Source organism: Rana temporaria, chromosome 5, assembly GCF_905171775.1.
Source record: "Rana temporaria chromosome 5, aRanTem1.1, whole genome shotgun sequence".
In the NCBI taxonomy this organism is placed as follows: domain Eukaryota; kingdom Metazoa; phylum Chordata; class Amphibia; order Anura; family Ranidae; genus Rana; species Rana temporaria.
The window spans coordinates 168,271,329-168,288,317 of NC_053493.1; the positions used below are offsets into that span (position 1 = coordinate 168,271,329).

Below are 16,989 nucleotides of genomic sequence, written 5' to 3' on the forward strand. Positions count from 1 at the left end.
AGGACTTTTAGATTACAAGGAAATTCACCCATATATAGTGAATTCCTCAGGTTATTTCTCTATTGTTCAATGTTAATTTTGGTCCACGGATCATAATCTGTGACGATCAATTACAGTTAATGTATTTTGTCACAGTTTACGTCTATCTATCATTCCTTCTGTTCATCAAACATCGTCTATATAACCACTGGTGTATGTGTATACGTGTATAGATAGGGAACAGTTTTCCTCAAAATACTATGCAAAGATGATTGTATGTATATATATATATATATATATATATATATATATATATATATATATATATATATATATATACATACACACACACACATAAAAAAAAAGAAAAAGGTTATTACAAAAGCATCACTAATGCCCACACTTCTGGTATTCAGATTCCATCCATAATAGGTCATTGTTAATTAAACGTAAAAAATCGATTTCTGCCTATATGTTTGAAGCTCAGTCATAGGTAATTTATACTTATCCGATATGTGATAACACAAACTTTGGGATATCCATACAATAGATAGTAACATACACACACCAGCAAAAGTACTGTTCAAAATTTGATCTCTTGCACATGCTGTCTATCAAACTGTTATCTAGACGCACATATTTAAAATATGACCCTATAATAATAATACTTTGAAAACAATTATTACCTGGATGGAATCGTTCTTGCTCAATGGTGGAAGTATTTTGCAGGCAGGATAGAAGATGATCTTGAGAAAAAACAGTATCGGAATAAATTGGATTAGGCTTGCCTTTGTCTGTGCTTTGTGATGGTGGTTCCTTCGACCTGCAACCTAAAGAGAAAGGTAGGGAACATTTACCAAATACTGCAATATTATTGTATTATTGTAATTATTACGCTCTAAGTTAACCTTTGCTATTATTCTCACATTATCTTTCAATGTTAACATATTCTTACATACTTTACTTGACAATACATACATATGTAAAACAAATTTATATATATATATTTAGTCCAAGAGTTTCTATTAGTGTTAAAGAGGGTATGAAGTAACAAAGACATGTGCCTATATTGTAGGTATTTAGTCAAAGAAATAGATAAGACAAGGTCTCTGCAATATAGCATACACAGAAGGAATGCATTTACATAGACAATTGGCAAGTTACCAATATGCTGAAGAAAAATCTAATGAAAGACCAAATGAGACTCTTTGCATAAATAAGTTTATAATTTACAACCCATAATCCATAGCAAAGCCCGTATATTTAGAATATAGTCAGTTAAGAAACTATGAGAACCTTAACTAAAAGTGTTGTGTGCCGTCTCAAATATAGAGATATTGGATAGAGGACTAGCGTTCAAAAAACTCCGGAAAATCTTTTGTTTGATTTTCTCATCATGTGTACTAGCCGTTAGGGGTAACGGATCACAAATCAGTATATAACACTGCAGATTGAGTAGATAAACACATAGCAACCACTGTTGAAAATCAAGTAGGAGCTACGTCTAATGGGCAGCAAGTGGAAGATGGCATAAATATATTTTTTATTTTTAGAATGATCACTAAGAAAGAAATCATATGACTGGTAAGGTAACATACACTTTTCAATTAAAGTTTACATTAAGAAAAATTTTATTACAAATACTAATAAGTTACTAAAATAATGTAAACGTTTTAGAATGTAAGCTGTATGTCTTTATATGTCTTTAGATGCAACGACTAGAAATTAGTTTGTACAAGATTTACCTTTCTAGCTTACCCCTTTGAGCTCTGCACATCAAATTGTTATTCACAGATCTAAGCCTTTACTTTTTATCTCTAAGAAGCTGCAGTCAAATCATTTGGTTGCCGAAGGAACAGTCATTGGTACTTGAAACATGCGCCTAATTACAACAGTAACAGCCCCATACAACCCTGGCCAGACCGCCTTTGCACAATCTAGCTGAAAAGACCAAGTGCTATAAATTAGCAGAAGGCTCTGCCTCTAGCTATGACTCTTTCACGCTTATGTAAGAGATGGAGATAAATTAGGGAATAAGGAACGACGTGGGAGAAGGGGAGGAAAGTAATAAGAAGTATGACTAACCTACGCTGCTACAAACTTGAAATTGCAAACACTGATGTTCATCATTAGCCAGGCAGACTAATACATTACCAAAAACATTGTTGTACTGTATATTTAAAACGCAATCTCTACATTTACACCTAATTGAGATACAATTTCTTAAGGTTTGGAATGATTTCACCAAACTAAAGCCTGTAATTATAAATATTCCCTGTCTTAATGCTAATTACAATATATATATATATATATATATATATATATATATATATATATATATATATATATATATATATATATATATATATATATATATATTGTAATTAGCATTACGACAGGGAATATTTATAATTACAGACTTTAGTTTGTAATTATTTCTATTTCTTCATGGCATAGAATCAAGAAGGTGTTTTATTTATATATATATATATATATATATATATATATATAAATTAATATATAATTAAATATATATAAATATAAATATATATATATATATATATATATATATATATATATATATAAAAATAAAACACCTTGTTGAATCTATGCCATGAAGAACTAGAAATAATTACAAACTAAAGTCTGTAATTATAAATATTCCCTGTCTTAATGCTAATTACAATATATATATATATATTTACATATATATATATATATATATATATATATATATATATATATATATACAACACCTGGTTGAATCTATGCCATGAAGAATTAAGGCAGTCTTGAAGACAAAGGGGGTCCAACCTGGGACTAGCAAGGTACCTAATAAGTGGCCGATGAGTGTATTTATATATATTAACAGGTTTTGTGATAATAAAGAAATACAAATCTCAATTTATGCCACTGTTAAAGCGGGGGTTCACCCTAAAAGATCTATATACTGTTACATCCAGCCTACTGCTGACATCGACAGTATGCTGGATTTTTTTCTTTTCCGCTGTACTTACCGTCTTATTGTTGTTTTCACCCAGCTTCTCGCTCCCCCCGAGGCATAGATGATTGACGTGCGGGTAAAGCGCGTCACGCCTTCCGAAAATATCCGAGCTGGGACTCGGCTCCTTACGGCGCCTGCGCAGTCAGCTCTACACGGCAGGCGCAGGCGCCGTATAGCGCCGTAAAGAGCCGAGTCCCAGCTTGGATATTTTCGGAAGGCGTGACACGCTTTACCCGCACGTCAATCATCTATGCCTCGTCTTAGGAGCGCCTACTCCCCAGGGGAGTCAGAACTCGGAGCCGGATGAAAACAACTATAAGACGGTAGGTACAGCAAAAAAACAAAAAAAAAACAGCATACTGCAGATGTCAGCAGTATGCTGGATGTAATGGCATATAGTTGTTTTTCAGGGTGAACCTCCGCTTTAAGATGAGCTGTGTCCACCACTGGCACAGTCCTGGCACACCGTTACTGTATAGATCCAGACTGAATCCCCTTGTTGCTGCCAGCCAATAGCTTGGCATTTTGTAAACTGATTTACTAAAGGAGTATTTTTCACTGTAGCAAAAGTGATCCTAAAGTTCTCATCAAACATCAGATCACTTCCAAGGTCAAAATCTAGGAAGTTCAGCACCACTAGGTGTTCAGAGGAGACGGGTTCACTGTTGTTTTAATGAATCACTTCAATAAAGTAAAAAGTAAAATAACAAATGACATATATACTACAGATTGTCACTAGAATTATGACAGTGATTGTTGTTCTCATTTCCCTCTGAATCAATGTTATATGACCTAATGATCCTGCCTGTAGATCACTTTTTTCCACTTGCTTAAACAAGGTGACAACTCTGTTCATTCTGCAGTGAAATTGCATAGTAGCGTAGTCACTCTGGAGACAGGTTAGTCTTAGATGAACCTGAAATTTTAAATGGACTTTAAAGTAAATTTTCCCCATAACAACATAACTTCAATACAAAGTGCAGCTTTTTAGATGCTCCTTGTTTAAAACTCTAGTGCTGAAAAATTCTACTTAGTAGTCTTTGTTTATGAGGGGGCTGGGACCTATGTTTGCCATCATTACCTGTTTGTACTGTGCTGGCAGATCTCTTTATCAGTGGTAAAGAAAATGTGCATACTGTCTGCTCTAGCAAATGATTTAAGATATACAGGCTTGCCTTCTTCATAGTATGTTAAAGGCGCATGCGCATCGCCGTTCGGCTCCTTTCGCCAATCGTGACGCGGCTTACGCGACGGGGGGAGCTCGTTTTTGGTCAAAACGTCAATCACAGACATGTTAGGAACGCCCACTCCCGCGGGACTCGCAAGCCGGAAGCCACGGGTGAATATGCTGTACAAAGGTATGTACAGCATAAAAAAATAATAATAGCCTTAATCGTATTGTAATGTGGGGGGCCAGTGTAATAAGAAAAAGTAGTTTTTAGGGTGAACCACCCCTTTAATTAAAGGAAACTCAGCCTGTCCTACGCCTAAGCTATTCAGAAATGCTTGCAGTCTGCCTTTACACCTTTGCCTAAGGCCGGCCGTAGACTGTGGGTTGCAGAAAAGAAAATAGCTTGATCTCCCCATCAACACACATAGGTTGGACTTGATGGACTTGTGTCTTTTTTCAACCTCACCTACTATGTAACCATGTTACACGGTCAGTGTTGATGGGGGAATCCCTCCTGTGGAGCAACTGTTTCTCCCAACAAGGGACGGGAGAAGCCGTTCCTACTGGGAGGACACAATGATTGGTGCTAGCAGCTATAATAGCTGCTAGCAATAATCACATGTAAAATCTGACAGGCTGGTTGTACTCAAATTGATTGGTCAATCCATTTGGGTACATTCAGCCTGCCATACATGGTTCGAATCTCGGCCAATTCCTGCTGAACCAGCCAAGATTCCAACCGTCTATGGCCAACTTTAGAAACAAACAAAAGGTAGGAAATTCTTTTTAGACATGCCGTGTGAATGAGAACACATAACAAGTATATAGTGTTTAAAAAAATGGACTACAAAAGAAAATACACTCCAATGCAGCGTTTAAACTCAAAAACAAACATGTAGTATATTGCAGCTTACCAATCATTAGATGTGGTGGCTGCATTCGTCTTCTTTTTTAGGCTTGTTTCCTTTATTTTCACCTGGTGATCCAGCCAGTAACACACTTCATGTCTTAGCATGTCTCCTCTCTGGATGGAGAAGCAATGGAGACACTTTTGGACAGCAGCATTGTCAGTCTGGGGAGAGGGGAGTGTTAGATGCACTAGCAGATTTAGATGGATTTGATTAACAGATTAAAAGTTAAATCCAGCTAAAAAATATTTTAAGCAGACCATTATAAAGCATCCCTGTCAGTGTAAAATGGTTTGGCTGAACCCTTTACCTGCCACTTCTGCTGGACAGCTTGGTCTGTTAAAGAATGTTGAAAACAAACAGACTTACTGGCCAGATCAACAGATAATAATAAGGGGGGGGGGGGGGTGATGCAGCCACCACATCTAAAAATAAGCAAGCTGCAATAATTACATTTTTGCTTTTGGCTTTAAATACACTTTAAATGAACTTTAAGTTAGCAATAAATAAAGGAAGGTGTAGCCTTAGCTAGCACCTTATAAACAGTTACAGCAAAGGTTTTTGTACATATGTAAGAAAAAGAAATCAGTGGACTTTACTGACATTGAATGGGGAACACATGGGGGGTTATTTACTAAAGGAAAATCCACTGTGCACTACAAGTGCAAACTACAAGTGCAAACTACGGGGCAGATCCACATACATCTGCGCCGGGCGCAGCGTATGTAAGATACGTTACGCCGCTGTAACTTACTTTGCTTTGGTTTGAATCCTGAAAGAATTTGCGCCGTAAGTTACGGCGGCGTAGTGTATCTCTCGCGGCGCAAGGGCGCGGAATTCAAATTCGGCGGGTAGGGGGCGTGTTTCATTTTAATGAAGCGGGTCCCCGCGCGGAAAGAAATGCGCATGCGCCGTCCGTAAAAACTCCCAGGGTGCATTGCTACAAATGACATCGCAAGGACGTCATTGTTTTCGACGTGAACGTAAATGGCGTCCAGCCCCATTCACGGACGAATTACGCAAACGACGTAAAATTTTAAAAATTATGCGCAGGAACGACGGCCATACTTAACATTGAGTACGCCACCATATAGCAGCTTTAACTATACGCCGGAAAAAGCCGAACGGAAACGACGTAAAAAAATGCGACGACCGGTCGTACGTTCGTAGATCGTCGGAAATAGCTAATTTGCATACTCGATGCGGAATACGACGGAAACGCCACCTAGCGGACCCTGAAAAATTGCATCTAAGATCCGAAGGCGTACGAAGACGTACGCCTGTCGGATCTAACCGAGATGCTGTCGTATCTTGTTTTGAGGATTCAAAACAAAGATACGACGCGGGAATTTTGAAATTACGCCGGCGTATCAATAGATACGCCGGCGTAATTTCTTTGTGGATCTACCCCTACAAGTGCACTTGAAATTGCACTGAAAGTGTCCTTAGAAGTGCAGTCGCTGTAGATCCAATGGGGACATGCAAGGAAAATAAAAAACAGCATTTTAGCTTGCACATGATTGGCTAATAAAATCAGCAGAGCTTCCCCTCATTTCAGATCTACCCCTCAGATTTACAACGACTACACTTCCAAGTGCACTTGTAGTGCAAAGTGGATTTGCCTTTCGTAAATAAACCCCATAGTTTGCATAAAAGTATAATGCTTTATTACAAAAGATGAAAATGTACACAAGGCTAAAAAAACATAAAAACATGATATAACACATTGCATCATCATATCTTGTTTTTATGGCTTTTAGCCTTGTGTACATGTTCATCCTACTTTTATATGTGTTCCCCATTCAATGGTAGTAAAGTCCACTGATTTCTTTTTTTTTTGTCTGTACAACTTACTATGGATGATGCAAACTGAGCGCTATATTACTGAGCAACAGTTTTTTCTTTTGGTAAAAAGATTTAAACCATCTAAACAATATCTGACAGTTGCAAACACTCCTATGAGGGTTATAAATAAACAGGAGTGAAATAATAAAAAAAGGAAATGGATATACCGAATTGTATCGATAACAATAGTAACCCTATATCATAGAACAATAGGGGGATTTATCAAAACTGAAGCAGACAGAATCTGGAGCAGCTGTGCCTGGCGACCAATCATCTTCTTCGGTTAAGCTTTGGAAATGAAAGCTAGAGCCTAGGTTCACACTGCTGCGAATTCAAAATCGCGGTAAAATGCGCGATTTTACCGCGATTTCGTGGCCGCGATTTTGGCCGCAATTTAATGTAAATCACGGCCCAAAATCGCAAAAAGTAGTACAGGAACTACTTTTTGAAATTGCAGATGCGGCGTCGCACTGATTAGGACAGTGCTATTGCCGACAATTGCCGCCGATTTGAGATGCGATTTGACATGTCAAATCGCATCTCAAATCGTTCCAAATCGTACCCAGTGTGAACCAGGGCAGAAGCTGATTGGTTGCCATGCACAGCTGCTCCAGATTTGTCAGCTGCAGTTTTGAGCTATAAGACTAAAAAGACTTTCAGTACATTTTTTTTTTTTCTTAAACTGCTGTTAGGAAAACTGTAGTTTTCAAATATGCTTTATCCACTTGCCAACCAGCCATCATCATTATACTGCGGCAGGTTGGCTCTATTCCGTAGCTACGGATACAGTGGCGCGGCGCCGGATGCTCATGATTGGTGGCCGCGATGTCCACCGCCCCCCACCCTCGTGATCGCTCCACAGAGAGCCAGAACGGGGATCTGTCAATGTAAACAAACAGATCCCCATTCTGTCCGGGGAGTAGAGAGAGATCGTCTGTTCCTAGTGATCAGGAACAGCGATCTATCTCCTCCACCAATCAGTCCACTCCCCACAGAGTTAGAAACACCTCCCAGGGAACACATTTAAAGCCTTGATTACACTAGTGTTAACCCCTTCCCTGCCAGTGTAATTTATACAGTAATCAGTGCATTTTTATAGCAGATTGCTGTATAAATGTCACTGGTCCCAAAAAAGTGTCAAAAGTGTCCGATCTGTCGGCCGCAATGTCGCAGTCCCACAAAAAATCACTGATCACCGCCATTACTAGTAAAAAAAAAAAGATATAATAAAAATGCCATAAATCTATCCCCTATTTTGTAGGCGCTATAACTTTTGCGCAAACCAGACACTTCTTGCGATTTTTTTTTTTTACCAAAAATATGTAGAAGAATACGTATCGCCTAGACTGAGAAAAAAAAGTTTTTTTAAAAAAATTTGGCTATTTATTGCAGCAACAAGTAAAAAATATTGTTTTTTTTTCAAAATTGTCGCTCTATTTTTGTTTATAGCGCAAAAAATAAAAACCGCAGAGGTGATCAAATACCACCAAAAGAAAGCTCTATTTGTGGGGAAAAAAGGACGTCAATTTTGTTTGGGAGCCACGTCGCACGACCGTGCAATTGTCAGTTAAAGTGACGCAGTGACACAAGCTGAAATTTCACCTGGTCAGGAAGGGGTATATGTGCCCAGTAAGGAAGTGGTTAATATAGCAAAAAGTAAAAAAAAAAAAAAAAATTTCACTCTTTTTTTTTTATAGCGCAAAAAAATAAAAACGCAGAGGTGATCAAATACCACCAAAATAAAGTGCTATTTGTGAGGGGGGGTAAAAAAGGAAAACCAATTTTGTTTGTGTACAGCGTCGCACGACCGCACAATTGTCAGTTAAAGCGACGCAGTCTTGTATCGCCAAAAATGCTCTGGTCATTAAGGGGGTAAATCCTTCCGGTCCTTAAGTGGTAAAGAAGGGGACCGTAGATGAGTGGAGCCGCCAGCCCCGTAGCAGCAGCATCATTGCCATGGCAACCGCAGCAAATAACTGTCTGCCTCCAAACTGACATGTTCTCCCCGGACAGACAGCGATGTCACGTTGTCCCCTTCATGTGTCAGCCCCGACCCCAGGGATCGCACAATACCTACTTGCTTGCTGTGACGATTCCGTCTTTACACTGCAGTAGGAAATGTCTTTAGAAAGCAAACAAAAAAATAAAAACAAACAAAAAAATAAATGACAAAGATCGGAAAAGAAATGGAAAAAGTTGTCGTTGTGTTGAGTGAAAATCCGGCTTGTTCCTATAGAGATGAATGGGAAGAGGGCTCCGTGTATAGGGATGTGTAAGGATGGGGAAGATGCGGAGGAGCTCTGTGTCCGAGCCGTCCGGTCGCAGCACTGTGTGAGTGAGCATCATTTATGAGAGAGGAACCCTAGCGGTCTCCCCGTGGAGCGGCTGGAATGCGAGACGTCAATAATGACAGCATGGGCAGCTGACGTCACCGGTCACCCCCTCCCCGCCCCCTCCCTCGTTGTGTCTGTGAGGGGAGGGAGGGGGACTTTTCTCTTCGTCGTACAGTCTGTGTGTTCCAGCTGAGAGGTGGAAATACAGTAGCTGAGCTGTGCGGCTCCACACTGCCATCCTCTGCCAAGTCGCTTCATTCTTTAGATTGGTGGAAGGAAAGTTTACTGAAATCACAAGAGGGAGGATAGGAAATGAACTGAAAATAAAAGCACATGCTTCTCTGTACACCACATGAACACCTATCGTATCAGAAGGACCAGGGCTGCTGTTAGAAATCACAGGGCCCCATACAGCCTACCTGGCAGCCCCCCCCCCCCCCTCAAATATATATATAAAAAAAAAAATTCACAATAAATATACTCAAATCATTCTTAGCGGACACACAAATAACAGAGAAGCCGTGTGAATTAGCCCTTTTTAACCACTTCCTTACTGGGCACTTAAACCCCCTTCCTGCCCAGAGGACTTTTTGCGATTTGGCACTGCGTCGCTTTAACTGACAATTGCGCGGTCGTGCGACGTGGCTCCCAAACAAAATTGACGTCTTTTTTCCCCCCACAAATAGAGCTTTCTTTTGGTGGTATTTGATCACCTCTGCGTTTTTTATTTTTTTGCGCTATAAACAAAAATAGAGCGACAATTTTGAAAAAAATAAAAAACAATTTTACTTGTTGCTATAATAAATAGCTCAATTTTTTTTTTATCCTCAGTCTAGGCCGATACGTATTCTACATATTTTTAGTAAAAAAAAAAAAAAATCGCAATAAGTGACTGGTTTGCGCAAAAGTTATAGCGCCTACAAAATAAGGGACCGAATTATTATTTTTTATTATTTTTTTTTACTAGTAATGGCGGCGATCTGCGATTTTTATTGCGACTGCGACATTATGGCGGACACATCAGACACTTTTGACACATTTTTGGCACCATTCACATTTATACTGCAATCAGTGCTATAAATATGCACTAATTACTGTATAAATGTGACTGGCAGGGAAGGGGTTAACACTAGGGGGTGAGGAAGGGTTAAATGTATTCCCTATATAGTGTTCTAACTGTGGGGGAAGGGGGGTGACTGGGGGGGGGGTGACCGATCGGTGTCTCTATGTACAAGAGACACAGATCCGTCTCCTCTCTCCCCTGACAGCACCGCTGTCTGCGAGAGCCGGGAATGAGAGATGATCTCATATGTAAACATATGAGATCATCTCTCATTGGCCGCACAGATCGCCTAGGAAACGGCCGCTCCGATTGGCCGTTCACGGCGATCTGTGATTGGCTGTGTCCAAGGGACACGGCCAGCACAGAAGTTCCACGCTGCGCGCTCGGGAGCGCGCGCGGGGAACGTGGAAAGGGGCGGACGTCAAATGACGGCGCCCCAGAGAAGTAGAACCACCCTGCGGCCGTATATAGTCGTACGGCCGGCGGGAAGTGGTAAAATAGGTTTTCAAAATTTTTGAACAAAAGATTTTATAATTTTTTTAAAAATAAATAAATGATTATTTTTTACAAATTATTTTTATACAATTTTCCTATTTTTTTTTTTTTACAAGGGATTAAAACAATACAGGGTTAATTTATTATTATTTATTTTTTTACAGGACAAGGAAGCCGGCAGTTGTGTCTGTGTCTCTCCCTGCAACAGCTAAATGTCGGCGGGAGGGTTTTCAGCTGCTGCCGAGAGCCACACAGGGCAATTGCCCCTCCTTCCCTCTGGTGCTATGCCCCCCCTGTGTGCCCGGGCCCCCTACAGGAGGACTGGTGGTCCCCCCCTATCAGCGGCCCTGACAACAACACACCCCATACGCACCATTAGATTTTCTGCCTTCAGTTTGATCAAAACCACGTAGTGCAAGGACCTGCCTGATTGCATACAAATTAACCACTAGCCGACCAGCCGCCGCAGTTATACGGCGGCAGGTCGGCTCGGCTGCGCGAAATCACGTAGCTATACGTAATTTCGCATTCCAGCCATTAGGGGCGCGTGCGTGCCGACGCGCGTGCCCGGCGGGCGCAATCACCGCCGGGCACCCGCGATCGCTCGTTACAGAGCGAGAACCGGGAGCTGTGTGTGTAAACACACAGCTCCCAGTTCTATCATGGGGAGAAATGACTGTTCGTCTGTTCATACAATGTAAGAACAGCGATCTGTCATTTCCCCATGTCAGTCCCACCCCCCCCCCTTCAGTTAGAACACACCCAGGAAACATAATTAACCCCTTCCTCGCCCCCTAGTGTTAACCCCTTCCCTGCCAGTGGCATTTTTACAGTAATCAATGCATTTTTATAGCACTGATCGCTATAAAAATGCCAATGGTCCCAAAAATGTGTCAAAAGTGTCCGAAGTGTCCGCCATAAGGCCACAGTACCGATAAAAATCTCTGATCGTCACCATTACTAGTAAAAAAAATTTTTTTTATAAAAATGCCATAAAACTATCCCCTATTTTGTAGACGCTATAATTTTTGCGCAAACCGATCAATAAACGCTTATTGCGTTTTTTTTTTTTTTTACGAAAAATATGTAGAAGAATACGTAACGGCCTAAACGGAGGAAAACATTTTTTTTTTATATATTTTTGAGGGATATTTATTATAGCAAAAAGTAAAAAATATTCATTTTTTTTTTCAAAATTGTCGCTCTATTTTTGTTTACAGCGCAAAAAAATAAAAACCGCAGAGGTGATCAAATACCACCAAAAGAAAGCTCTATTTGTGGGAAAAAAAGGACGCCAATTTTGTTTGGGAGCCACGTCGCACGATCGCGCAATTGTCAGTTAAAGCGACGCAGTGTCGAATCGCAAAACGTTAATTGACCAGCAAAATGGTTCGGGGCTTAAGTGGTTAAAACTCTTAAAGCGGAGGTTCACACAAAAATTGAACCTCCGCTTTTTGGATCCCTCCCCCCCTCCAGTGTCACATTTGGCACCTTTCAGGGGGAGGGGGGTGCAGATACATCTGAGACAGGGATTTGCACCACTTTCAGATTCTGACTCCCGCAGGAGTCCAGCCTGTCCAGCCTGTGACGTCAGCCCCCCCCCTGCTGTCTTCTGGGAAACACTGTTCCCAGGAGATAGCGGGGACCAATGACCAATGACGGCACGCCACGATCCTCGCGCATGCGCAGAAGGGAATCGGGCCTGATTCCCTCACCGAGGATGGCAGCGGAAGCAGCCGAGGACCGAGCGATTGCTCAGCCTCGTCTGCTGACATCGCGGGAGCGCTGGACAGATAAGTGTCCATTTTTTAAAAGTCAGCAGCTGCAGTGTTTGTAGCTGCTGGCTTTTAAAACAAACAAACAAAAAAAAAACGGGTGGACCTCCGCTTTAAGCCTTGTACACACAATTGGATTTTCCAACGGGAATTGTGTGATGACGAGCTGTTGGTGAAATATCCGACCGTTTGTACACTCCATCGGACAATTGTTGTCGGATTTTCCGCAGAAAATGTTTGGATAGCATGCTTTAAAATTTTCCGCGAACAACGACCTGTTGTCGGATTTTCCGATCGTGTGTGCAAAAGTCCAAAGTACAAACACGCATGCTCGGAAGCAATGCTCACCAAACATGACATTAGCAGAAGATGCCCAAAGGGTGGCGCTAAAGAGCTGAAAAATTCAATTGTGTGTACGAGGATTTAAGGTTTGACCTCATATTACATGGTTTTGGTAAATCTGAAGACAAAAATCTGCAGAAAATCTAATAGTGTGTATGGGGCTTAAAGTAGAACGACACAAAGAAGGTTGTGGGAAAACTTTAGGCCCTTTGAGTTTACTCACTTGTCTACGGGGCAATTTAAAAAAAAAAATTTGCACCTGTTAATATCTGCTTTTTTGCTGGATTTTACATTCTAAAAAACAGAGATCCCCGGAGAATAAAATGGTGGTCGTTGTATTTAATTTTTTCTTTTGGACGGTATTTCTGCAGCCATTTATCAAATGCACATTTCCACGACAATATACAATAAAATTAGTTTTAGTGCAAACAAACGCAATATGAGGTTCGCCAAAAAAACAAGACATTGGCGGTTATTTACGAAAGACAGATCTACTTTGCACTGCAAGTACAGTCGCTGTAAATCTGAAATGAGGGGAAGCTCTGCTGACTTTATTATCCAATCATGTGTAAGCTAAAATTTGCTTGTCCCCCTTGGATCTACAGCAATTGCACTTCCAAGTGCACTTGCAGTGCACTTGTAGTGCAAAGTGGAGTTGCCTTTATTAAATCAACCCCAATGCCTGTAGTCTGTTTATTTAAAGCAGAACTAAACCCGCCTATCAATTTAAGCCAAGGAGGCTGCCATCTGCCATCTGGCACGCTTGTTTCGACTTCAACACACATTAAAGTGATTGTAAAGTCTTGTTTTATTTTTCTTTAAAAATAACAAACATGTTATACTTACCTGCCCTGTGTAGTGGTTTTGCACAGAGCAGCCCAGATCCTCCCCTTCTTGGGTCCCTCTTTGGCGCCCCTGGCCCCTCCCTCCTGTTGAGTGCCCCCACAGCAAGCCGTTTGCTGACTGACTTTGATTGACAGCAGCGGGAGCCAACGGCACCGCGCTGCTGTCTTAGCCAATGAGGAGGGGAGTCCCTGGCAGCCGAGACACTCCTGCAACATTGCTGGATCTAGATGGGGTCATGTAAGTATTGGGGGGGGGGGGGGGTGCTTCACACAGAAGGCTTTTTAACTTAAAGGGTCACTTAAGGAAAAAAAATGTTTTGCTGAAATGACTGTTTACAGGGTATAGAGACATAAAAGTTAACTGATTCCTTTTAAAAATGATTACAAATAGATACAAATCAATCATATATGTGCCTGCAGGTTAGTTTCCCTTTTAAACTGGTTTCGTGTTCCTGTGAACTAGAGAGACACACAAAACAAAAACAAACAAATCCAGGGCAGTGTTTTGTTTTTAAAATTAATCTGATTGGTTCTGTTAAGTTTTAGACACACAGTAATGGCAGTTTAGACCACAGTGAAAAGCTCACAGTACTGTGGTTATAAGGAAACAGACAACCAGGAAGTGTGGAGATCACAGCAGAATTACAGCAACTTCAAAGCAAAAACGAACAATAAGGACATGAAACCAGTACTGCAGTAAGGTAAAGGAAGCTATTTAGCTAAAAAAAAAAATCCTTTAGTGATCCTTTAATGCATAGAATGCATTAAAATAAAAAAAAACATTCTGCCTTTACAACAACTTTAAAGCGTCTACCGCTTCAACATGCTTTTTTGATTTTGTTGCTACTGTGATGCTTCTGTAGAGGATGGTTGCTCCTAGTTACTAACATCCACCATATCACCCTGCTGCCAGACCTTCATCTATCACCTCAGACCAGTCATTTGCGTAGTTTTCTTTTTGTTTATTGGGGGATATAACTTGGGTGAGGGAAAGGGTATGGGATGCCCACACAACAAGATGCTTTGCCATCATCTTTAGGAACTTAGAACAAAAATAGATTGAGCCATGAAGAATTGATGCACCCTAACATCTTTGCCTGCATCATCCATGCAGACTATTGCTCCTCCTCTGCACAGCTCCTGCAGACTATTGCTCCCAGGACATTTATCCCTCCTGCACATACTTCTTCTATAAACTGTTCAGGACAAAACTGAGTAACAAGCAGAGAACAGGAGTCAAGAGTATGTAACGTACAGAGTACATGGTCGGGAGTGTGTAATGCACAGAGTACACAAGTCAGGAATGCATATGGCATGGAGAGCATGGGTCAGGAGTGTGTAATTTACATAGTACAGGAGTTTTCTGGAGGAAAAGAGATTTAACCTCCACATACAAAAAGGCTTCTGCACAATAAGAGCTGTGAAAAAGTGAAATAGAATCCCTCAATAACTAATTTTGCTCAGCTCAGTAGATAGTTTAAAAAAAGAGCTGGATATATTACTGAATGGACAAAAAATACCTAAATACTAACATTTATAGGTAGGGCTTTTTTTCAGCTGAAACGTGGCGGAACACTGTTTTCCTCCTCCGACAGCCCTCTCCTCTCTGTCACTTAACACAGAAGCTGGGAGAGTTCTACTCTCTTTCTCCAATGTCTTCTCTGTGCTAGCACTGGCACCCATCCACATCTGTGGATGGGTGCCCAGAGTCCAATCGCCAATACTGTTGACATTTTTGTAATGGGGATTCTGGAGGCAGCTTCTGTCCCTGCCCGCTGCCTGTCAGATCAATGTAGCACCGAGCCGAGTGAAGCGATCTAAAAGTTCTCCTCGGTTCTGTGCTACACTGATCTGACAGGCGGAGCTGCACATAGGAGACTGCACTAGGCTGAAAAAGGCCACCATGCCTAATAGAACGCAGCCAGCTGCACCGCTGCAAATGTGAAGAGGTGAGAGAGCTGCTGAGGGTAAGAGGGAAAAGAGGGGGAAGGGGGTGGGGGAACCATTGTGCAGAGAGACAGCTGTGGAGTAGCTGTTCTCCAGAGGTCAGAGCTGTTGTGGGGGGGTCAGGTGAAAGTTGGGGGAGTTGGAATGGGGAGGTGACATGTTGACAGAAGGTAAAAAAGGTGGGGGAGTTGTGGATGGGAGGGAGGGGAGGTGCATGCTAAGGTGAACTGTGGAATGTGGGAGTGGGAAGGTGAACTGTGAATGGAGGGGGTGTGGATGGGAGCAGTGAGCTGTGGACAGGGGAGAGTGTGAGCTGGTGAAGGTGGGGGGGGGGGGGGCGTGAGTTGTGGATAGGAAGGGAGAGAGAGCTGTGAATGGGGGGAGAGAGTGAGCAGTGGATGAGGGGTGAGTTGTGGATAGGGAGGAGAGAATGAGCTGTAGATGTGGGGGAGCTGTGGATAGGGGGAGGGGAGACAGCTGTGGATGGGGGGAAGCTGTGAAGGGGGAGTAGGCTATGGATGGGGGGAGAGAGTGAGCTGTGGATGGGGGGGGGGTGAGTTGTGGACAGGCGGAGAGGTAAGCTGTGGCCAGGGGGAGGGGGTGAGCGGTGGATGGGGGAGTGAGCTGTGGATGGGGAGGTGAGCTGTGGATGGGGGAAGAGTGAGCTGTGGATAGGGAGGAGAGAGTGAGTCAGTTGTGGATGGGGAGCTGTGAATGGGGGGGGGGGGGAGCTGTGGATGGGGAGAGAGGGTGAGCTGTGAATGGGGGGTGAGTTGTGGACAGGGGGAGAGGTAAGCTTTGGATGGGGGGAAGGGTGAGCTGTGGACAGGGGAGGTGATCTGTGGCCAGGTAGGAGAGGTGAGCTGTGGACAGGGGGAGGTGAGCTGTTGTCATGGACGACCTTCCAGTGTCAGGAGAATCCGTTCCCTGCGCGTTGGTGCGCGTTTTCCCGTGCATTTGCGCGTCGGTACGCGCTTCCGCGCATGCGCGCGTGTCAGTGGCGCTCTAGGCGCGCGTACGGGTGTGCGCGCACGTTGACAGTGTTTGGCGCCAAGACTCCCTATATAAACAGTCTGATCCCTCACCAGCTTGCTGTCCTGTCTACAGCGTTTCCCTGGAGAACCTGCATCTGTGTACTTGTTGTTTCCTGATTACCTGACCCGGCTTCCTCTGACCTCTCTTGTTTGCAACCCGCCTCTGACCCCGGCTAGGTCTGACCTCCGCACCTGCTTGACCCTTGGCTCTGTCTTTGCCCGCCTGTTATACCGACCCGGCCTGAACC

At 42.4% G+C, this 16,989-nt stretch overlaps 1 protein-coding gene across 1 annotated transcript in view; it reads right to left on the bottom strand.

Moving 5' to 3' along the window:
• NR4A3 (nuclear receptor subfamily 4 group A member 3) overlaps positions 1 to 9,421 on the bottom strand; it is a 109,696-nt gene extending 100,275 nt beyond the window's left edge. Inside the window, exons 1-3 of the mRNA XM_040353346.1 lie at positions 8,985 to 9,421; positions 5,069 to 5,226; positions 666 to 809 (exon numbers count right to left, since the gene is read on the bottom strand). Of these exons, the coding sequence (XP_040209280.1) occupies positions 666 to 809; positions 5,069 to 5,093 (169 nt within the window). The 5' untranslated portion in view covers positions 5,094 to 5,226; positions 8,985 to 9,421. The remainder of the gene's footprint in view (positions 1 to 665; positions 810 to 5,068; positions 5,227 to 8,984) is intronic.
• Positions 9,422 to 16,989: the final 7,568 nt, after the last annotated feature.